The sequence below is a fragment of the Sarcophilus harrisii genome, chromosome 4, assembly GCF_902635505.1.
Source record: "Sarcophilus harrisii chromosome 4, mSarHar1.11, whole genome shotgun sequence".
In the NCBI taxonomy this organism is placed as follows: Eukaryota; Metazoa; Chordata; class Mammalia; order Dasyuromorphia; family Dasyuridae; genus Sarcophilus; species Sarcophilus harrisii.
The window spans coordinates 442806529-442831757 of NC_045429.1; the positions used below are offsets into that span (position 1 = coordinate 442806529).

The window sequence follows — 25229 nt, forward strand, 5'->3', positions numbered from 1 at the left end:
TGTGAATTCCCTTCATCAAGGCAGATCACAACCCACACATGATTCACTTGTTGCATCCTTGGGTGTTGTCCGAGTCACTGAGAAGTGAAATGGCTTACTTGGGATCACACTGCTAATGATGGCAGAGGCAGGATTTAAATCCATTTTCAACACTCTAGCACTTTATGACATTGGCCTTGGTTGGAGTCTTCTGGATCCATAGTGGATAAACCATGAAGATATGGCCATTGACTGAGACATAGGCTGACAGACGCAACTGTGCCAGTCCTTGTTAAAATCTTGTTAAAATCTATTGATTTTTCTCTTAAAGCCTAGGGAAAGCTATTTGTGAGTAATCTCCTGCTTATTTACAAATGTTCTTTATTTCCTCCTTGCAGTCTGTTCTATTCCTACCACACACTGCGTTAAAATGAGCTTTGTACCCATAATCCGTGAATGATGATGCCTAGAAAGGCCTGGGATCATTTGCAGATAATGGGGTTGGTGAGAGGTTCAGGGCTGTGCAGGCTTGGCCATTAATGCTTAAGTCATCAGAGTAACTCTTGATTCACTTAACTTGGGGGCATTTAGAATAGCACAGCCTTATTAGTAACACTTATGCCCAAGGAGAGAAGGGTTAGCATTCCCTATGACCAGCTGACCCAGGGCCATTGCTTTGAAACACAACCCAAAAGTAGGAAATTGTCTTTATAAAATTCAGTTATTTAAATTGTGTCAAACAGTTATACAGTTTTAAATGGTTGATTCTGAAGGTCAAGTGCAGCATGGTAATGAGAAATGACATCCACAGACCAGTTTGAAATGGTCCCTGATTTCCCTTCTTGGTGTAAATTCTACCCACTCCAAGTTCCAGTTTCCACATGAGGCCATCAGTTAGCTGTGAGAACAAAAGCACCATGCTAAAGGTAGCCACGTTGGCAGGGATCATTGAAATGGGATTCAACATTTTTTCCACTTGTAATTTCATAAAAGAAATTTCTCAAATAGATTTGAAACAGTGAAAGGTACAGGCGATGGAAAAAAAAGAGCGTCTAGGATGTTTTACAGTGGAAAGAGTGATAGCTTTGGAGACAAATACCTGGGTTTTAGTCTTGTCTCTGCCACTAGTACCTATATAACCTTGGGCAGATTATTTAATCTCTCCAAACTTTAGTTTCTTCATCTGTAAAATGAGTAGACTAGTTCAACATAGACACATATTTAAAGCAGTTTGTGGTGGCAAACAATTGGAAATTAAAGGAGTGTGCATCAGTTGGAGAATGACTGAACAAGTGACAGTGTGCTAACACAATAATTAGAAATTATTATAGGGACAGTTTCAGAGAAATTTGGGAATTGATGAAAAGTCGAGGGAGTAGAACTAGGAAAGAAGTCAATATGGTAACAAGATTATGAAGAAAAAGACTTAAGAACATGCAATGACCAGCCATGATTCCAGAGGAGCAATGATAAAATATACTCTCTCCCTTCCCTCCCTTAAGAGAGAAGGTACAGGACTCAAGATGCAAAAGGCGGCATATATTTTTTGGCTATTGTAAAGGGCTGAAACTCTGAATCGGTGCACTGGAATCAGACAACCAAGTACTTAAGACTAATTACCTATTGGACAATACTTTATTAGGACAATAATTAATATTAATAATGCTTGGAAAAATGACCCTTCTCACTATTCTGTGCTGCCTTGATCTTTTGGTGTATACAGATAATTGTAGGAAGGATTAGAGAGTGGAGTGAGACAAGCCAGAGTCACTTTGGAGGAAGACCAGGAGAAGGGAGGTTGGTGGAGAGCTTGTGACAGTTTTGTCCATCCCTTTCACTTCTCCCCCTAAAGACCAAGGACTTTTGCTTATCCTGACTCCGGCTGATTCTGAGGCCTCCAGGGAGCTAGTCCAGACTTCACAGGCCATAGCCAATGAGGGAATTCATTTTGCTTGATGATGTATATTTAGTACAAGAACCAAATGTCAAATTGCCCATCTTCTCAATGAAAAAGAGGGAAAGGAGGGAGAGAATTGGAACTAAAGTTTTAAAAACTGGAACTTAAAAATTATTTTTACCTGTAATTGGGGAAATAAATAAATAAGTAATTTTTTTCTTCCAATAAAGGTTAGATGAGAGGGAGAAAAAGAAATATTTCTGTTAATCAAAAAATAGAATTAAGTTAAACAAGTGAAATAAGGACTAGAAGGCCTTTTAAGATCCCTTCCACCTCTAGAGCTGTAATTTTATGTCCTATTAATGTCCCTAACTTGCAGAGACAATACCAATGTATATTGGTATAAGGAATTTTCTCATGTGATAGCCTCCTATACAATGAAACACAGGATTCAGTCCCTATGCTTGTCTCAAAGTCCTTTGCTAAACACTGGGGATATAATTAGAAAGAGAAGGCAGACATTCTCTGTTCTCAAAGAGCTCACATTTTAATAAAGAGAGTCTTTCTCCCTCTCTCTTTGTCTCTCTGGCTCTCTCTCTCTCCTTTTCTCTCTTCCTCCCTCCCTCCCTCTGATTTTTTCTCCCTTTTTCTTTTTCTTTTTAGATTCTCTGGGTCTCCCCTCTTTTCTCTGTTTCTCTGCACATACACATGTCATGCACATAAGCATATATATGTATGTGTGTGCATATGTGTGTTCTGTGTGTATGTATTTATATGAAGTTTATATATGAAGTTTCAGGTGAAAAAATTCCACCTCTAAATTTATAATCATATGGTAACATCATTTCAGTGTAAATAGCCACAGGTAAGAAAAGGTCATTTTCCATAAATAGATGTAATTCAAAAAATCCAGTCAAGAGGATGAAGAAAAGGAAGTGAGTAGGAGAAGAAAAAATGAAGGAGAAAAAAAGCAGCAAAGAAAGACAAGGAACCTGGAATTCAGGAACTACTTAATTCAAGTAAGGCTTTGGACACCTTATTGCTATGTAACCTATATAACCTCTGTCTGCCTTAGTTTCTTCGACTGTAAAATAAGGATAATAATTACACCTACTTTCCAAGGTTGTTTAAACTTTGTAAACCTTAAGGAAGAAGAAGAGGATGATGATGGTGATGGTGAAGAAGAAGAAAAAGAAGAAGGAGGGGGAGAAAGAAGCGGAGGAAGAGGAGAATAATAAGAATAATAATAATAAGAAGAAGAAGAAGAGGGAGAAAGAAAGAGAGAGAGAGAAAGAAAGAAAGAAAAAGAAATAATGAATATGATTATCTGAGACAGCTAGGTGCTGTAGTAGATAAAGTGTTGCACTTGACACCTGCAAGACCTGAGTTCAAATTTAGATTCAGATGACTATTTTGGGCAAATCTCTTGACATCTACTTGCCTCAATTTCCTTATCTGTAAAGTGGGGATCATAATAACATCTACCTCCCATGGTTATTGTAAGGATTAAATGTGACAATGATTATATTGTGTTTAGTACAGTATCCAGTACATAGAAGGCAATAAACAAAAGTTTGTTATTATAGTTATTAATTATTATTATATGACTTGATGAGAGTAAGGAACCTATCTCTGGCTGATTAGTCAGAAAGTCCACCAAAAAGCACTCTCAGAGGTATTACTTGGAAGCACTCTAGCCATTGGGTGACAAACCAAGCCTTGCAGTAGGACATAGGAGACTTTAGAGTCTGATGTGGGAGGAGGAAGAGGGAAAAATGTGAATGACCTTGACATTCAGACCAAGCAGGTAGGAATACCTGGACCATGAAAGTCTCTTCTCCATGAAAATGGCAATAGCTAAACCAGATGACTGATGCGCCAATGCTGACATCATCTTATGAGTGTATTTGAGGATGTAGCTGACTAAAATTTGTTCCACCTTGGTTCCCCCATCCCCCATGAGCAAAACTCCTGCTGGATACTAGAGATGCTCAAATGAAAAACAAGACATCCTTATTTTCAGTCTTTCTATAGTTTAATGGTAGATAGGTCTCATATCTGAATAAGCAGAGCCCAGTGGAGAAGAGATTACTCAGGGGAGCTCCAGGGTAGAAAGGGCACATTATTTTATTGATGATGTTCGGTAAGCCATTTGAAGAGGCAGAGATAATTTCCATCTGGGAAGGTGTGGGAAGGTTTCATAGGAAAGGAAACATCTAGGCTGCCTTGAAGGAAGAAGAGAAAGGGAAAGGAATAATTATCTCCTATATTCCAGATGCTGTGCTAAGCACGTTACCAGTTTTATCTCATTTGACTCTTTCTCTTATCTATAATTATAGACAATTAGAATCCCCATTTTACAGTTGATGTAACTGAGGCAGACTAAATAATTTGCTCAAGTTCTCATAACAATAAATGATTGAGCCTGGGTTTGAACTCAGGTCTTTTTGTCTCCATGTCCAGTGCTTTGTCCACTACACTACCTGCTCCCTCCAGAAAGCAGAGGATTTCAGTAAGAAGAAAGGGGCGAGTGAATATGTTCCAATCATGTATTGGAACATGCATGAGCATCTCTGCATGCAAGTTAGAAAAATAGAAATGAAACTGAAGAATTGTCAGTAGTCAATTTGGCAGGAAGTGGAAATTCGAAAAGGATGCATAGTAAAGTAAGTCCAGAAAAGTCACTTGGAGTCAGATTGTAGAAGGCATTGAATGTCAGACTAAGAAGTTTGTGTTTTTATCATATAGAACATGGGAAACTTTGAATGATGGGATGACAATTTGGGTATTTGTATTTGAATCTTACTTTAGAAATTTTGCAGGTGGATTAGAGAGGAGACACATTTGTTAGGGATCCCAATAAGAAAGGAATCATGATGGTCTAGCCAAGAGCTAGTGAGAAACTCGATCTGGCTGGTGCCTATATGGATGGCTCAGTTTACATGCTTCAATTGCTAGTCTCTTTGGATGCAAGGTAAACTTGGGTTAGCTTGTTTTCTGTCTTGTATATGGCTTTATATGTATACGTTGTCTTCTCCATTAGAATGTAAGCTTCAAGAGGCTTTATATTCCCATTGGTGATCACAACGCAAAATAGTAGTCACTTAATAAATGGTTGCTGCGTAATGGGGGACTGCTGGGATCCTCATGTGAAGGAGGCTGGAAAATCGGCTTCCAAAAAGGCACCGTAATTTGTAGTTGAAGTTCCTGGCTCTTGGATTTGAACATTTGCAAACATTCTGTAATTGATCCCAGGCTGCTAATTACTCTTCACAAGAACACACCCACTCAGGAATGGGGACCACCCTTACTTTGGCCAGTTACTAACTTTTCAAGGAACTCTAGCTCTGTCTGGGCAGCCCATTCACAATCCATCTCTTCATCACTTTCTCCCTAACTTTGGCAACACTTCAGAGGTCTTATTGTATGTAGACTTCCACAGATGTGAAAAAAATGGCCGAGACCTAATGGTTGGGACTTGAAAATTTATGGGAGGTGAGACTTGAAGGAAAGGAAAAGATCAGAGGAGTGTAGATTCAAAACTGGAAAGGACTTTTAAGGCTATTTAGTCCAAATTTATAGCTCAGAGGTGGTGACTCAGTCAGCATCACACAACTAACTAGTAGGTAATCCAGGCAGGATTTTAACCTTGGTCTTTCCACCTGTACTCTATCATCGTGGTGACACAGCCTCTAAGATATCATGAAAGTCTCAATTCCGGGTGATTGGGAGGATGGGGATTCTATCAGCAGAAATCAGCAAACAGGGAAGAGGTATAGGACTTTTGAAAGGAAATTATGAGCATTGGACACATTGAGTTGGGGGTAGGGAAAGGAGAGGCATATGTTTGGAAATATTTGGCAGGTAAATGTAAATTTCAAACTGGAACTTTCTTGTGAGAATGGGGGTTAGGTATTTAATTTGGGGAGTCATTTACTAAGAGAAGGTCACTGAGAGATTATCTAGAAAGTAGACGATCTAGAACAGAGTCTTGGAGAACATTTTCCTTTCTTAGGGTATATGAGAAGGAATTAAAGGATTCTGAAGAAGAAGGCAGTAGTACCCCAACAAGGGAGAAGGGAGTATCAAGAAGAAGAAACAGATGGCCACTAAAGTCAAATGGTATAGAGAAATCCAGGAGGAGAGACCGATAGAGGTTGCATCCCAATGGTTGCCCCATATTGGGTATATTATGATTCTATAAAGAAAGAATTAAAATATTGCTGATATTCTTAATGACTATGAGCTAAAAAGGATATCAAAGACTATCTGGTCCAACTTCTTCATTTTATAGATGAAGAAATTGCTTCCAGAAAGACTGCCTAAAGTCACATATTTCATAGGAGAGTAGAGACTTCTACCCAAGCTGTCTGTCTCCCTTTCTAGACTTATTTTTTTGGTACAATCAGTAATCAATCTCAGAGGCAGGAAGACGTGAGTTTAGGTCCTACCTCAGATGCTAATTAGCTCTATATATCACAATTTCTCTGAGCCTCAGTTTCCTTTACATGAGAGACTTGGTTGGACTGTGACTTCTAAATTCTCTTCTGAGTCCAAATCTGTGACCCTGTGTTCCATGCTCAGGTTTCTGGCTATTATAAGAAATCATGACATAATCTGGTTGACAATTTTCTCCTGAGCAATCATGATAAAGGACTAGAATACTACTCCCAGTGATTCCACCTGGATCATGAAAAATGATTCTTGGGCTTTGTTCGCCTTTTATACAGAGTCCCCCACATTAGCTTGAAAGTTGTCTGGCTAATGGTAAGTTTTTCAAAAGACAAATAAATCCTCTTCTGAATTGAGAAGCACCTCTTGTACATTCAAAGGGCTGAAGATTTGATGCTAATGATAGCATGAAAACATTATTACAAATTGCTGTTAACCTCCCCCCATGTCTCTATCAATAAAGACATGCTGGAAAAAGAGAACTTAGAGCTAGGGAGGAGGCCGTGGATGTAGGGACAGGTTTCTTCTTTATATTGTGTTTAATAGTTCAAATCCATATACAGGCTGCTTCATGTTTATTTCTTCTCCCTCCAGGGGATGGCCAGGTGGATTTTGATGAATTCATGACAATCCTGGGCCCTAAGCTGGTGTCTTCGGAAGGTCGAGATGGTTTTCTTGGGAACACGATAGATAGTATATTCTGGCAGGTAAGACATGTTTTCCCCTGAGAGATTGTTTGAGCATAAGTATGAATGTTGACCTGAGACTGGATTTAACCTGAGCCTTATGCTGCCTCCCTAGTACTAAGGCAGTTACTGGTTGAGTGTGGGGTGGGCTGTAGACTGGTGCCTTTGAATGAATCAACTTTCTGAATATTTAAGGTTTTGGCAAAACATTGCTATATTTTCCTCTTAATTTGAACAATAGTGAGCCTTGTCACTCATTCAGACAGCTAACAAAAATATATTAATCAAGTATTGTGCTAAACACTGGGTTTCAAAGAAAGGCCTTGAGGTGGATTTAGGACTTCTCTCTCTGGAGTCACATCCATCCGTCTCAATCATGGGAATTTAAGAAAAAAGCCAAGATGAGTGTGTCTAATGAAAGGCTCTGTCTCTGATGTTGGCAGCCAAGGAGCCTTGATGGGAGAGGCTGGGCTAATGATAGCAGCCAAGAAGTCTTGGGGGGAGAGATTGGTGATGCTTTGGTGGGAGGGGCTGGGTTTGAGATATGACTCTGACACTTAATATCTGTCTTACTATAATTAAGTCATGAAATATCTCTTACTGCTTCCTCATGAATGAAGTGAACATGAGATACAGATATTACCTTCTTCATAAGAAAGTGCTTTTTACTTGTCTATCCTGGTATCAGTCACATCTGGGTGGGGTCTATTATTCACTTCCACTTAATAAAATATTAAGGTGTCCTCTGTGAATTTACATGATTGCTTTGTGAAATCCTGTTCATTTCCATATTCTTGACAACCTCTTGGGTTCATGAGTTTCGCATGTTTGCTAACCGCTCTGTTTTATTATTCATGGATACCAATCCTGTGGACTTTGGTCAATGTGCGTCTTCCTTCTATTTTCTGCATCATTTTGTGGTCTTAGATTTCTTCTGGGTCCTTGGTTTTTGTGACAATAATAATAGATATGTATCAATAATGACCACCTTTCAGAAATGATTTCTGGTGGTTTCTAAGGTTCTTTAAAAATACCTCTCATATTAAACATTGACATATATTGGCTGTGTGACCCTTGGCAAATCACAGCTTCTCACTGTTCTGGGCATCACTGTAGGACTGTAAGCCTAAAGTGCCAACCACAATCGGTAGATGGAATTACTTCTACCAAATAAATTATAAGTGTAGGTTAATACTAATTCTTAAACCGTAGTTGTTAGAGACTTGGTTTCAAATCTTGTCTCTACCATTTACTGACAAGATCCTGAATCTCTTCATGCTTCAGGGATCAACCTATGACTTATTAACCAAGCCTTCGGCTTATAGATTTAGAGCTACATGAGAACATTGAGGCCATCTTCTAATGGAAGACGAGCTCCTTAGATAAATGGGCCATTTGTTTCATTTTTGCTCTGTTTCCTCCACACCTAGCCCAGTGCATAGCACAGAGTAGGTGTTTAATAAGTTATTATTGGTTGATTCTAAATCTAGTCCCAGCCCCTCAAATGATAGGTAGATTGAGTTAAAGGGTAGAGGAATCCCTGAATTTGTTAAGATGACAGAATTACCGATCCTTTTTATATTCATATAAACCAAGAGAGATTAATTAGAATTATATTGATTCAGTCTGATGCTAACTCTGCTCTGTACTCATTTATCAATTCAATAAACAAAAGGTACATAAACTAAATATCTACAATGTGCAAAACACTGTGGGAAATTAAAAAAAAAAACCTCTACTATTTAGTAAGCACTTATTATGGGCCAGATGCTCTGGTAATCACTGAAGATAAAAGGAAAAATGTTCCTGTCTTTAAAGATCTTCTGCTCTAGATAGGGAGTCAACATGTATATATGTGTCCATATATGCAGAGTATATACAAAATGAATGCAATTTCATTTGAAGGAGAAAGTTGGGAAAAGCAAGGAAGGTTTCACATGGGAGGGAGAGCATGAGCTGAGTACTGAAGAAAATCAAGTAGGCTAAGAAGAAGAATGTACATTGTACATTTTACAGTGTAAAAATATGGAGATGAAAGATGGAGCATTCTACACATTATGTGTGTGGAACACAATGAAGATTGAATCATGGGTTATGAGGAGGGGGTTAATATGTAAGAAGCTGGAAAGGTAAGAAAGGACTAGGTTGTGAGGAGCTTCTAATACCAAACTCAGAAATTTATATTTCATCCCAGAGGAATAGGGAGCCACTGAAGTTTGTTGAATAGGGGCATGTTGTGACATGATCAGACATGTATTTTAAAAAGATAACTTTATTAGCTATGTGGACAATGTATTGATGTGAGGGGAAGAGTAATTAAGAGTTCACTATGTTCCAGGCACTGTGCTAAGGTATTTTGATTCTCATCACAACTGTGAGTAATTGCTATCATTATTCCCATAGTGGAATTTAAAGGTTAAGTGAATTGCCTAGGGTAAATGTCTGAGGCCGAATTTGAATTCAAATCTTACTGAATTCAGACTCCATTGCTTTACTTAACTGCCTGAGAGATCATAAAAAAAAGTTCATTAGATTTGGCAATATATTACTGATAATTTTGGAGAAAGGAGTTTTAGTTGAATGAGAGCAGTAGAGATACTGAGTGTAAATGGCCTTTTCTATGAGTTTGACTAAGAAAAAGAAGAGAGCTATAGGAGTAAATCTAGTAGGATTGGTAAGATGTAGTCAAGGATTTTTGAGGAAGGAAAAAATATAGTATGAAGGTAGAAGAACAGAGACTACTAGACAGGGAAAGACTAAAGGTAAGTGAGAATTAGGGGTGATAGTGAGGGCAACAGGATGTGTTTTTACTGAGGTGAAGGACCATCTCTTCTACCACGACTGGAGTAAAAAAGAGAAAATAATGGGGAAGATGTCAAGATACTGAGAGGCAAGGAGGAAGGAAGGAGAAAATGCTCAGGTTAAGGAAATTTGTGCTTGATTTTTGTGAAGTATGAGGTGAAGTCTTCAGCTAATAGTATAAGGAAGAAACCATTCTGTGAGAAGCTTGATGAGAGACCAGAAGGTTTGGAACAGCCATTATAATAGGTGGCATAGAAAATTAATTAGGACAGGGCAACTAGGTAGAGCAATGGATAGAGCACCAACCCTGAAATAAAGAGGACCTGGGCTCAAATCTGTTCTCAGACACTTAATACTTCCTAGCTGTGTGATCCTGGGAAAGTCACTTAACCCCAATTGGCTCAGCAAAAAAAAAAAGAAGAAAGAAAATTAATTAGGAGCAGTAGAAGGATTTTTCATACTGCACTGACATTGGATAATCTAAATTTGTTAGCCTAGTTGTGACTTCCTCGAGCTCTGTTAAGCAGCTTGTGAATAGAAATAAAGATGGCATATCTTTATGCCATTGGGCATAACATTGGGTTTTGGCAAGAGGAACATGGAGGAACTGAAGAGTGTAATCAGACTACACTATAGGAATGGTGGCCTGGAATAATTACTAATTGATAGATTGGAGGTCATGTTAAGGTTTAGAATAGAAAAAGTAAGGTATTGGGTGAGATAAAGTGATAGATTAAAATAAGATAAAGAAATGTTGCATTTGATCATAATTGATATGTTGAAGATAAAAAATGAGACAGTAATGGGTGATGGCAAGATCAAGGTTATATTTGAGTGTAATTGAGATGGAGTAGAGGATTGTGAGAATAGAGTAGGTTGAAGAAGTGGGTTGTTGAAGTGGATTATGAAGGGAGAAGGTAGAGTGAAGAGGAAAACAACTCAGCGCTGAAGTCATTAAAAAAGTGGAAAAATGTTCTGGGAGTTGGTAGATAACAGACTCCAAGATCTGGATTGGATGGCAGATTTGGATAGAATGAACCTCAAATGAGAATAAAATGCCAGTGAGAGGGGCAGGAAGGGAAAAAAGTGGATAATGAAGTACAAGAAGCACTGAGGGCAAGGGAAAGAGAAAAGCCCATTGTGGCCAAGGTCCAGAATGACCTAGACTTGCATCAGTGGAGGTTTTCCTTAGCTTAACTGCCCATCTGTACTTTAAATGATGCCCACCAAAAGGTAAGTCTTTCACTGCTCAGTTGCCTTTATTATAATGTTGCTAATGGCATTTCCCTTGGCCAATGCTTCCTTCCAGGCTGTCGCTCACCCAACTCTGGGCTGCCACTTAATTGAATAGCAGGGAGAGGGTAGAAACGGTCATTAATTCTCACCAGACAGCCTCCTCTGCCTCTTCTCCCACTGTCTGCCCATAAAGGGACAGCATGAGATATAGCATCTAGTCCTGCTTGGAAAAATGTTAGATTCCTGGGGTTTGAATGATTTTTTTCTGTTTTTTTCCCAAACTGTTTCCAGCAATGGCAAAAAGTGGTGGTTATGGAGGAGGAGGAACTGCAACATGAGAGGTTTTGCCATTGGGACATTTCTTGCATGAGAATGGGGGAATGAGATCTTCTGAAGTGCTTAGGAAAGGAGAACCTATGGGGAACGATGGTTAGACTTATAGAACTTTCATGGTCCTAAAGATGGCATGGTCTTGGAGAAATAGCACAAAATTTAAAATCAGAAGACTTGGGTTCAAATTTGGGCTTTGCTACTTGCTTATTGCGGGATCCTGGGCAGGCTACTTTACACGTAAAATAAAAAACTGGGTGATTTAAGGTATTCTATCCAGTTCTAAATCCATGATTCCTTCAATTTCCTCATCTGTAAGATAAAGACATTGGACTTTTACTTAACATCCTTACAAAGTCAAGTCATAGAATCATGTAATGGCCTGAGTAGGAAAATAATTCTGCAATGGCATGAAGGATGACTCAGAGGGAGAAGAAAGTAGAAACAGTAATAATAATTAATTATAACAATAAATACATTTAAAATTAAGTTTTACAAATATTTTATTTGATCCTTACAATAACTGTGGGAAGTAAGTGCTATTATTCCCATTTTACAGATGGGAGAATTGAGATAGAGGTTGTAATATTCTCAGCTGCTAATAAATGACGAAAGCAGACGTTTACCTTGTGTCTTCTCAACTATAAATCCAATATGAATCACTCTGCTACCTGGTTGTATCATATAAAGAGATAAATTAATTGGTCAGTCACTAATCATTTATTAAACTCTATTGAGTTTAATTGATTGAGAAAAAGATCATATAGACCCTGCTCTTAGAGAGCTTACATTCTTCCTGGGAAGATATTATGTACATGTATGGGGTCTCTCAAAAATCTTGGTGTATAGAATTCTTCATTTGCTGCATGGCCCTGATTCCTTAGCTTATATGGACAATCAGTCAATCAATAAGCATTTATAAAATGCTTATTATGTGTCAGGCACTATGCTAGGCTCTGAGCATCCAAAAACAAAAGTAAAATAATTTCTGCTCTCAAGGAATTTACATTTTCTTTTGTTGAGAATGGAGGTTGAAGGGAATCAACCAATCAAAAAACATTTATTTAGTGCCTACTGTATACCTACAATGTGCTAGTAGATAAAGACAAAGCAAAAAAAAAATTCCTTGGGCAATTTACATGTTGTTTGGAATATGGTGGGGGAGGTTCATTAGAACAAAGCTTAAACTATATAATTATATGTAGGAGTCACTGAATTATGATTTATAATCAATAAATGTTTGGTTTATCTAGTTTTATATGCCTATATTTCTGGTGTTGTATAAAAATTTATTGGGTGAAAAGGGGTTATGAGTGAAAAAAGAGGCCTTGAATTAGTTATTATGTCTTGGGCAACTTACAAGGAAAGTGAAGTTTTACCTGCCCTCGTGGGGTGTATGTTCTATTGTATTTGTATGTGTGCATGTACATGAATGAGAGAGGATGGGTAGAGACAACATATCTAATGTAAGCATTTAAAAACTACGTACAAATAGAAATGCTGAGTGCTTTTGGGAAGTGACAGCACTAACAGTTGGTTGGACCGGGCTTCTTAGAGAAGGTAGCAATGTAGCTGAGTCTCGGAGCAAGCAAAGCCCACTCACGTTTGGATATCAGGAGGACCTGTGGCTATTGACAAAGAAGTAACAACTTCGGATGCTTAGGGAACTGATGAAAAAATCTGGCCTCTGTCATGACTTTCTCCCCAAGGATGGAGTGGCCCAGACTAAGCCCATTCCTCATTCTGTCAGCTCCTGGCTTGGGAGGAACCTCTGTTCTCATGTAGTTGAAACTTTGGGCTCCCCTGGCATAGTCTACTAATCCTTCCTTAAGGAGAGTGGGTGAACTTGATGTTGATGTCCCATGCTATTCATCAAAGTCCTGCTTGCTGTGATAGAGCAGTGGTAAAAGGAGAAATAGTACGGGATTGTGTCGGAAGATGACATGCAGAACTGCTAAGTTGTTGTTTTAATCCACAAAATCATTATTGTTCGACTATCTCTAGCATATCCCTTCAGCCCATCATATATCAAAGAGCATGACAGCCTATGACCTAAAGTACCCAGAAGAGAAAATCTTGCTAGTGACTTACACTCTATAAAATTATAGCCACATTGATTTAGAGATGGAAGGAAACTGAAAGGCCATCACATCCACCCCTCTCTTGAACAGGAGGAAACTGCAGCCCAGGGAAGGGAAGGAACTTGGTGAAGGCTATCCAGCCAATGGGAGACAGAGTCAAGGTTCACATGGACTTTAGGGGCTGCCTAGTCTAATAGCTTCAGTTACTCAAAAGTACTCAGGAGTAAGAATCATAGAATTTTCCTGTTATAATGGACCTTAGGGATTATTTATTCTAACCTCTTTCCCAATACTTGACTCTTCTCTCTATGACATTTCTGGAAATGGTCATCCACTCCCCAATGGACACTTTTACTAGACTTTCCACTTTGGTTTTGTATTTCCTAAATTTATCCCAGTTTCTGGCACTTTGGACTCACTTAATAAATGATCGTAGATTTTAGTGAATGATTCAGGATTGAAAACTCCTTTGTGATGATGGGTAGACCAGCTGTTTTACATTTTGTCCATTGGTTTTGGTCTTTCCTTTTCAGACCAAGAAGGATGTATTTCATCCCATGACCACAAATCCATCTTTTTAATCTTGGAATACATTATCCATTCTGGACTTATCCTAGACTCTCACCTAAGAACTCTCTTCCTTAAACCAAATATCATCACTTCCATTGATTGGGTTATAATGTCAGATAAGGCCTCCATCTTGCTGGAGATGTTGTCTTCTATTCCACATTGATATAGTCAGATTGTGTTTTAGGAGGGAGTTTGGCCAAGTATAATGGACCTATTACCTTAGAGTGGCTTCTAAGGACACTCTTTTTAGTGGAGTCTCCTATCACCATGTCTTTCTGGACTGCCCCATGACATGGATGGCTCATTTTGCACTCACAGTCCCCTGAGAGGTCTAGGTTTTTGTCACATTAATGACTATCCACCTACATCTCCCGTATCCTATGCCTGTGCAAGTGACATCTTTGAACTCCAATGAAAGGGTTTTACTTTTGTCTCTGTTAAATATTATCTAATCAGATTCAGACCATCATTCTTAATTTTCCATGATCTTTCCAGATCCTGCTTAGAACATTTAGCAAACAGCCATTGGAGCAGCTAAGTGGTACAATGGATAGAGTGCCAGGTCTGGAGTCAAAGACTCTTCTTGATGAATTAAAAATATGGCCTCAGAAACTTACTAGCTGGGCAAGTCACTTAACTCTCTTTGCATCAGTTTCCTTATCTGTCAAATGAGCTGGAGTAGGAAATGGCAAACCATTCCAACTTCTTTGCCAAGAAAACCCCAAATGGGGTCACCAAGAGTCAAACGGGACTGAAAACGACTCAACAAAAACAAAAATAACGGTTTTTTGCCTTTTCTTTTCATTCACAGCTTTGATAAGTATGTGAACCACACCATCATCCAAACCATTGATTAAAATGTTGAAATTCAAATAGCCATTTGATCCTTTAGAGATAAGGGATATATCTGCTATTCTTCTTTTTCCTCTTCTCTCTCTACCCTCCCTCCTACCCCAATCCCAATACCTAATTAAATTCAACAGACACATATTTACCCAACACAATGCATTACACACAAAGAGTTTTCAATTAATGTTTTCAACCAAGGGAAATAGCTGAATTCATAGAAAAAGACCTTAGGGATTATCTTGTTCTGTTCCCAGTTGATGAGAAGGCAGTATCAGCAAGTAAGACATAGAGAATGGAATAATTACAGGGATTCCAAGTCAAGCAACTAAGTCCTATTTCTGCACTCTTTCTGATTTAGGGAAAGAAAACAATGAGAGATGTATATATTGGAGAACTTCTCTGTGAGAAACAGAACCATGGGGAACTTCTTACAGAAGTAACTGATCAAGGACTTTGGAGAATATCCAGTTTGCGTTACGTCTGATGTTCTGCTCTTTGCACCCCATGAGCCAGTCGTCCTGCCATACCTCTTCCATATCTGTACTTTCCCACATGGATGAAGGCTCTCCCTGCCAAACTCTGGCTCTCAAGAACCTTGGCTTTCTTTGAAATTCAGTCTAAGCACTGTCTAGTCTATGGAGCCTTTCCAGGTTCTTAAGGCTGCCTATCTTCCATTTACTCACTTTTATGATATATATTCACATATATATCAACAAATATGTTGTCTCTTCCTTTAGAATGTAAACTTCTTGAATTCAGGGACATATCTGAATTTTCTTTGCATATCCCCAGTCCTTAGTATAATTCCAGGTATACAGAACCAGGTAGATGGTAAATCAGAATGAATGTTGGACTTAAGAGTTAAAAAGAGCTGAATTCAAATGTACCCTGGGATTCTTGTTAGCTAGGTGACACTGGACATGTCAGTTCATTTCTGTTTGCCAAAATGAAAATAATAATACCTACCTCCCACAGTTGTTGTGAAGATATAAACAGATGTCATTTATAAAATGCTTTGCAAACTTCAAAATGCTGTATCATTATATCTATTATAATTGTTGTTATTATTATGTATTTAATATACACTTATTAATTAGTCATTCCATTCTGAATGATTTGAATTGCTAAAGGTCTGGAAGCTTTTTATACATTGTGTCTGAGCCATTTCAGTCCTGTCTGACTTTTTGTGACTCTTTGGGGTTTTCTTGGCAAAGATACCTCAAAATTGCCATTTTGTTTTTCAGCTCATTTGACAGATGTGGAAACTGAGGCAAAGGAAGTTAAATAAGTGGTCCAGATTTGCTCAGCCAATAAGTGTCTGAGGTTAGATTTGAACCCACAAAGATGAGTCTTCTTGACTCCAAGCCCTATGCAACATGCTGCTTTTATACATGGATAATCAACCATTTAATTCAACTGTAGTTAACTTCTAATATATAAACTTTTTGTTCTCGGGAATCATATCTTATTTATTTTTCTGTCCCCTTCTCCCACCACCTTGAAAACTTTTGTGCATGTATCAGTCAACTAATAATCATTGATTGAGTGCCTGCTATCGTGTTAATATTTAGCATTAGTGGAGATACAAAAATAGAAATAAAGCAATCCCTGCTGCCCTCAAGAAACTTACACTCTATTATGTATATTCTATGCACATATTTATGTAGACAGTAAAAATAAAGTAAATACTTTAGGCAGACGTGTTCTTAGAAAAGATATTGCTTAAGTAGAGTTTTGAGGAAAGTAACAGATTCTAGAATGTAGGGATGAGTTAGAAAAATATTCCAGTCATGAGAGATAATTGCAAAAAAGTATGGAGATGAGTGTTCCTGAAGAGTCTATCCTGGGCCCTCTTCTTTCTACCTTCTCACCTTTGATGTCATCTGATCCCAAGGGTTTAATTATTATGTCTACACCAATAACTTCCAAATCTATTTCTCTATCCCTGGTGTTTCTTCTTAGGGATGATTCTATTTCACCAATTACTGTACTAAGTATAAGAAATTACACATCTCTTCTTGGATTTCCATCCCATAGACACCTCATATTCACCACATCTCAAACTGAATTAATTCATCTTCCTTCTTAAACCTGTCCCTCCTCCAAAGGTCTTTATTTCTCTTGAATACACCCTTATCTTTCTAACCACCCAGCTTCATAACCTTAGCCAGTAATCTTGGACCCTTTCTTCTTCTTCTCTTTTCCCACATTCACAATATCTAATCAGTTGAAAAATCAGATTGATTTTTACTTCTCTGGCATCTCTTGTGTGTGTCTCTTTCTTTCTGCTCACATAGCTGTCACCCACTTTCTGTCCCCATCACCTTCCATTTAAATGGCTTCAACAGCCTTCTTTTTAATTGGCCCTCTATCTCCAGTTTTATCCGTTTAAACCAACCTTCACAGAGTTGTGACCTTTAGGATGCAGAATGAGATGTGCATTTTTTGGAAGGGACACTGTGGGGATTTGTTTTGTTTGTGTATTTTTATAAGGGTTTAGTTGTTTTTTATTCTTTTAAATCAAGGGGAGTAGGAGTAAGAAAAAATATTAATTGAAAAATAAAAGAAAATGAAAAAATTATCTTTCTATAGCAATCTGTTAATGTTACATCCTCATTCATTGGATCATAGTTAAGAATTAGAGGGGGACATTTGAGGTCTTCAAGTTGTGCTCTCTCATTTTACAAATGAGGGAACTGAAACAGGCAGTAGTTAAAATGGCTTGCCCAAGGCCACGCAGCTGGTGAGTAACTGAAGCGAATGTCGAATACAGGTCTTCTTGATTGCTGGATAGCTAGAGCAGTACAATAGATAGAGCTTGGGATCAGGAAGACTCGTTTTTCTAAATTTAATTAAATTTTTTAAATTAATGTTTATATATTACAAGCATTTTTATAATACAGTATAATTAAAGATAACTGCTCATGAAACTACAAGTCTATTTTGTACAACTTGCTAGTCCTTTAAAAAGATAATAAATTTATCATGTAAACTTTTTTTTTCTTTCCTCTCCCCTGCTCTAGAATAAGTATATATATATATATATATATATATTTATATATGTAAAATTGTTCAATCTCACTTCTATTTATCAGGTTTTGTTTTTCTGGATGCCGATAACATCTTTCTTTATAAGTCCTTTGTCATCAATTTTGGTACTTAGACAAAATGACTTTACTCAAAGTTGTTCTTAAAATAATATTGCTATTACTGTATACAATGTTCTTTTGGTTCTGCTCATTTTGCAAATATATCCATGTTTTTCTAAGGCCATTGAGCTCATCATGTCTGTCTGTCTGTCTGTCTTTCTTTCTCTCTTCTTCTTCTTCTTCTTCTTCTTTTTCTTCTTCTTCTTCTTCTTCATGAGGCAATTGGGAGTGTGACTTGATTAGGGTCACTTCCACTCTACCCTCCTTCTCTTCATTGGCGTCACATCAATATTTCTAACAATATTCCAATGATGACAAGACATTGTACAAGGAGGAACCTTCCAAGGCCATCACACCCCCATAGTCACAAAAGGCTTACAATATGGTATAATCTTCTTCATCACATCAGAAATCAGTCAGTGTTAAGTGTCTTAGGTTGGATTTGAACTAAGGTCTTCCTCATTTCAGGGCTGGTGTTCTATGTACTGCACAATCTTGCTGCCCTAAGCAAATCTTTTCTTTTAGTACAGCAGTGTTCCATCACGATTATATACCACAACTTGTTCAGCCATTCACAATTGATGGATATCCCAGCAATTTCCAATTCTTTGACGTGAAGAGAGCCGCTATCAACAGTTTAGAACATATATGTTTTCCCCCCCTTTTCCCTAATCATCTATGGAATTAGACCAAAAGGTAGAGGCAATTTAATACCTTTTTGGACATAATTCCAGATTGCTCTTTAAAATGGTTGGATCATTTCACAATTCACTCTGGTTCAAATCTGTCTCTAGTTTTTGTGATCCTAGGGCAAGTCACTTTATTTGCCTCCGTTTCCTCATCTGTCAAATGAGCTGGACAAGGAAATGGCAAACTACTCCGGTATCTCTGCTAAGAAAACCCCAAATGGGGTCAGACATGACTGAAATGACTGAACAACAACTTCTTGATTCTGAGTCCACTTGTGCCACCTAATTACCTCACTTAAAAACTGAGAGGGCATGAGGTTTAGTGAACAGAATATTGGAATATTAAACATTTATTGGTCATGTGATTCTGGTGTAAGTCACTTAAACTCTTTAGACCTCATTTATAAAATGGGATGGGGCTAGGTATCCTGACTCCTTAGTCTGGAATGTAATACCCTTGACAATAAGGTTCCAACCTACTTTTCCAACCTTATTTCATGTTACTCCCCCTCACTCACTACACTGTGATTTCTAGGCAAAGTAGACTGACTGCTGTTTCCCAAAGCTCCTGACGCAGTGCATGTTGAATAGAATTGAGAAAAGGGAGAGATTGAAGCAATTGAGACTGACCTTCTTGAAAATAAAACCTGTTGAGGTGCTCAGTAGTGGGGGCTGAGGGCCAGGTCATGGAAACAGAAAACCTCACCCGGATTCGGACTTCACAGGGTCAGAGACTGGGGAGGGGGAACCTCAGAGGCCATTTTTTAATAGGTGGGGAAACTGAGGCCCAGAGAAGTCATGGAATCTGGAGAGCTGGAAGAGCCATTTGAGTGTAACCCATTTCATAGAAGGAATCTGAGAATACAAGTGAGATCATAGCCTTAAAATGAAAGGGTTTTTCAGGGCCATCTAGTCTAATGCCTTCATTTTATAAAGAGTAAACTGAGTCCCAGAGTGGACTTAGCTGGGCCATCCAGGTCATAAGTGATAGAGGTGAGATTTGAACCCAGAACCTGTGACTCTCAATCTAGACTTTATTACACTTTACCATGCTGCCTTTGGCATTAACTCCAGAGATGAATCACATAAAAGAGGCTTAATCCTTGCCTGAGAAAAAAATGCCTTTGTGACCACTAGTTTTGCCAAGGACCTCTTAAATACTTCCCCGGAATTATGGCTCATAACCCAGAAAAGGGCAGCATCCCAGAGGTGTTGTCAGAGCTCATGGGGATGGCCAAGCAAGACACGTGGCAGCTCCCAGCTGCCTCCAGGCTGGGGGCCGTGTCCCTGGGTCCCAAGAACAGCTGCGTTGTCAGCCCCCTGGAGCTTGCCTGTTGTGATTTACCTCTGAGAGATACTTCCTGCAAGGAAGCATACCAGTTGGGCTCTTTAAAAATAAAATGAGAATATTGGAGGGCTACAGGAGACATGAGGTCACTGAGTCCATCACTCAGGGCCAGATGGTGCCATATTTTAAGTAGCCAAAACTGAGTGGATTGTTCTTTTGCTTAATTTATTTAGGCCGAACAATTCCTGGCCTTGCCTGCTAGTGTGTCCAATTTCCAGGCTTTATAGTTAAGAAATTAATGAATGTTCACTCACTGCTTAGTATCTTCCAATAAAAAAAGATCCAGAGGAATAGGGTGTTGTCTACATCTATGAGGAGCTGATTCCTACATAAGGAGACAGGATATACATGCTCCTCCTTCTCTTCCTCCTTTACAAAATGCTTTAAGACTTACAAAAACACAGGGAGGGCCAGGTGGTGCAGTAGATAGAGCATTGCCCCTGGAGTTAGGAAGACCTGAGTTAGAGACACTTATTAACTGTGTCAGCCTGGGCAAGCTATTTAACTCTGATTACCTCAGGAAAAAAATAAGAAAAAAATTACAAAACACTTTAGATGTCACCTCATTTTATCCTCACAGCAACACTGAACATACTCTCTCCATTTTATAAATTGGGTAACTGAGGCAGAATTACAGAATGTCTAAGGGTCAGCTCAGACTTTCCTAACTTCAAATTCAATGCTCTTCCCACTCCATCAAGCTGTGTTGCTTAAAGCAGGGGTTCTTGAACCCCTTTTTCCACTTGTGACGCCTTTTCATCTGAGAATTTTTTATGTGACTTGAGCGTATAGAAAGATAAAACAAATTAACTGATAATTATAATTTTGTGACCCCCTCCATATTCAGTTATGCGACCTCATATGGAGTTACAACCTATAGTTTATGAAGCTTTAGTATAAGGAGATCCATCAAGGAGTCAATCGGTAAGCATTTATTAAGCTCTACTGTGCCAATGTCTGGGGACACTGAGACAAAAGTCAAGTAGTCCCTGCTCTTAAGGAATTTATGCTGTGCCTGGAAAGAGACTATCTACAGATATAGGATGTTCCAAAGGTCATAATACTGTTGGCTGATTGACTATTGAGACAGGGGTCAGGTATGGCAGCTTAAAGTAGCACTAAGACTTTTGGGACACCCTGTCTCAGTAGCCAATCAGCCAACAGCATTTATTAATAAGCACTTGTTTCTAAGTTTTTGCTAGTGTTGGGAATACAAAATAAAATTCAAAAAATCCCAAACCAAACTAAACTAAAATAAACATGAAAATCCTACAACCTTTGACTTCCAGAACCTTTTATTCTAACAGAGGAGACGATGTGGATGTAGACTAATATATGTAAGATGCAGAGTGGAAACAAGCTGACTTCAGAGGGGAAGGGACTTGCAGCTTGGGGATTAAGGAAGGCTGAAGGAAGCCAAGGATTCTGAGAGGCTGAGATGAAAGAAGAGAAGGGAGGGGAGGAGAGGGAAAGGAAAAAGGAGAGGAGAAGAGGGGAGGGGAGGGAAGGAAAAGGAAAGAAGGGAGGGAGGACAGGGTCACCCATCAGCAGCTGCTGTTCCCACCTTAGTCCACTGAGGCCCCCCTCACAGATCACAGATGAGTTACTCTTCTCTCCATTCCCAGGGGCCTCTGCTCTCCCTTGGGCACACAATGCCCAGTTTCCGAGGCCCTGGGCTAAGGGAAACAATGATTCATGGGAGGGGCTAGTTGAGGAAGCAAGCCCAGACCTCCAGAGTGACCCTCCTTGGGGTCCTTCCTTACTCAGAATTACCCTGAGTTCCCAGGCTGCACTTATTTTTCCCAGCCAAGCAGCCAAGGATGGCCACAGATTCCCAGTGCCAGAGGAGCCTGAGGACAAGTGTGGAAGTCGCCTGAGTCCCTTAGGTAACAACCACAACCTACTAGAAGTCCTCTGTACCTATGGGTTGACTCAGCTCATCAAAAGGACAATACATTACATGCAACATCAATGACTCACAAGCCTGGGGGACTCAGTTCAATTCAATTCACTATAACAAGCTTTTATTAAGGATTACAGAGTACTGTGTGTACCAGCCACAGCCCTGGGGCCCTCCCCTGGCTGGCTCCTGTCCACCTTCCAGCCCTTGTACGGCACATCCCTCCCATTCATTCCCTCCACCGTCTGCCCCATGCTCTCCAGGTGTGAGGCGCTCTGTCCCCTGTAATAGAGGGGCACCCCTGCCTCACCTCCACCTTCAGGAACCCTTTAGTTCCCTCCCAGTTTTTACATGAAGTCTTTCTTGATTCCTCCCAGCTGCTCAGGCCTTTGGGATGACAATACTTTTATTCCTTTTGTCTGTACTCACATGTGTCCCTCCCAATGAAGAGTGCCCATCTTGAGCAGGACTCTAGGTTTGCCTTTGGATCCCAAGTGCTTGGGGAGTCAGTTACTCAACCTGCATATATAAAGCACCTATTGTGTACTAAGCACTCCGCTAAGTACAGAGGATATAAAGAAAGGGCAAGGGAATGCCTAGAATAGTGTCTGGTACATAGTAGGCCCTTTATAAGTCCTTGTTGATTGATTGATTATTTGATTCATCAATATAGAGGCTACCATGTGGTATAATGCCAAACTTGGAGTCAGGAAGAGCTGAATTCAAATTATGCCTTAGAGTCAAACTAGCTGTGTGACTCTGGGCAAGTAACTCAACTTCTATAACCCTCAGTTTCCTCATTGGTAAATTGGGGATAATTAAAGCACTTGCTTCACAGAGCCATTGTGGGGAGCAGATGAACTGATCTATATCAAGACTTTTACAAATCTCTAAATGCTACATAAATGCCAGCAAATATTGTTTTAACAATGGGAATATTAACAATGGTATTTTTAGATGCTGAGGATCTGAAAATAAACTTGTAACCATTCCTGCCCTCAAGTAGCATATGCTCTATATCAGCACTTAGCCCAATCTCTGACATACTGTAAGCACTTAATAATTGTTGATTGATTGACAGTGATGTCCTAAAGTTCTTACCTTCCACTGGAGGACAAATCTTTAAGTAGAAAGCCTTTTCAAAGTGATTTCAAGCTGGGATGAGAAGAAAGACCACTGGTGAGGGGCAGCATCTGGCCTTATTTGAAGGAAGTGGAGGCTCTTTAAGAACTAAGAGCTCCCATAAACCGTTTTAGGCTTGCAACATGCTTGACAAACAAATCACTTAATTCTCACAACAAAACTGGGAGGCAGATACAATGAAGTGACTGTGGAAGAGGAGGGATTGTCCGGGATCACACGACTAGGGTCTGAGTCAGGATTGGAACTTACAACTAGACTCTGTCCAGCACTCGAGCCATTTTATGAGGCAGAGGGTGAGGAAGGAGACATTACCAGTGGTGAAGAGCTTGTAATGAAGGGTTTGTGAACCCTGTCAATGATAAGGACTCAGATCAGAAAGGTAGGTGGTCACTGTATGCTGAAAGGCTTTGAATAGCAACGTGAGGATTTTACATGTCATCCTAGAGACAATAGGGAAAGCCTTACTCTGCTTCTGTTAATGGGGCCTAGAATCTCATTAACTTTTATTTGCTGCTTTGTCATACTAATGACCAAGAGGGGCCTTTCAGTTTGCTCCAACTCCCAAGAATTTTTTACACACTGCTTGCTAGCTGTACCTCCACATCCCAAACTTCTCCAATTGATTTTTAAAACCAAAATAGTACATTTATCCCTATTTCATTTGATCTTTGGAGGTAGGTGGTACAGTGGATAGAATTCCAGCTCCGAAATTAGGAAGATCTGAGTTCAAATACAATCTCAGACACTTACTGGCCTGTTTGTGACTTTGTTTGCTTCAGTTTCCTCATCTGTAAAATGAGCTCAAAAAGGAAATGGCAAACCACTCCGGTATCTTTGGCAAGAAAAACCCACATCGGGTTGTGGAGAATCAGGAATTTTTTATATTGCCTAATAGCAGCAACATTTGAACCTGGTAGATACAAGTTATCTCCATTATCTTTTGATAGACTTGAAAATACTATTTTACAATTCTGTATGTATTATCTGGACATTTAATAATGTGTGTGTGTGTGTGTGTGTGTGTGTGTGTGTGTGTGTGTTTTACATTACTGACTCAGCAGAGTCAAAGCTTCAGGTCTCTCTCCTAGAATGCTGCTTCTCTCCATGTGGACACTGATTCCTTGACCACTGCTTTGGGGTTTGAGAGATTCAGCCAATTCCAAACATATTAAATTGTATTATCACGAAGAGTGCTAACCCAAACTAGTTTAAGAAAGTTGATTGATAAATTTTCAGCTTGAGCATTTGCACTTTAGAAAAAGCTACACAGAAGGGTTCAATTTGTTGTTTTATTGATTGAACTTAAGAAAATGATGGAGAAAGTGTCATTATTGTAGATTAGGTTTGGAAGAGTGTTATACTTCCATTCCCCTTCTATCCATTCCTGAGAATCAGGTGTTAAATATTTCCCAGCCCATTGGCCTAGCCCACATTTCTTTATCTTGCCAACAAGGATTTCAAGAAAGATTTTGACCAATGACTTTTCTGAAATCTGGGCATTTCACATCAATGACATTTCCTTTTTTTATCCACTAAATAATGCTGGTAAACAACAGCAATCCCCTCCCCAAAAGAAATCCAATCCCCCAAAAGCAAAATATAAAATTAAGGTAAACCTGGCATGATTTACTGTTTTATTTATCTCCACAAACCAGATAGTCTTTCAGCAGAATTAGATTTATTTCTTGGCATTTGGATTGCCCTAATCTACATCAATTTCCTGAATTTCAAATTGTTCCCTGTTCCTGACTTGTGTTACCTGCTTGGCTCTTAATAATAATGGACATGTGGTTTCATCTTTTTAGAGATCTCCCAGAAAGGGAATCCTTTCACCGAAGAGATCACCATCCATTGGGCAACTTTAAGCTTAGAGAATCATTTAGGGGCACTGATCTTCCTGGGTCTGAGACCTGTTATATATTCCATACTACAATGCTTCAGGAACATAGCATTTTTATCCATATTTGACAGATCAGGAAGCTGAGCTTTAGAGAGATTCAATAGTTTGTCCATTGTCACACAACTGTCAAGTTAGAATTAGGATTAGAATCTGGGTCTTTCTGCCTCCGCTCTAACCCCTCTTCCAATCTGTGGCTTGCTAGGTTTTTGGCAGTTTGT

At 39.1% G+C, this 25229-nt stretch overlaps 1 protein-coding gene across 1 annotated transcript in view; it reads left to right on the forward strand.

Moving 5' to 3' along the window:
* The window catches only part of CALN1 (calneuron 1), a 381739-nt gene that overhangs the window by 192191 nt on the left and 164319 nt on the right, over positions 1-25229 (forward strand). The window contains exon 4 of the mRNA XM_031967900.1: positions 6923-7035. Within this exon, the coding sequence (XP_031823760.1) occupies positions 6923-7035 (113 nt within the window). The remainder of the gene's footprint in view (positions 1-6922; positions 7036-25229) is intronic.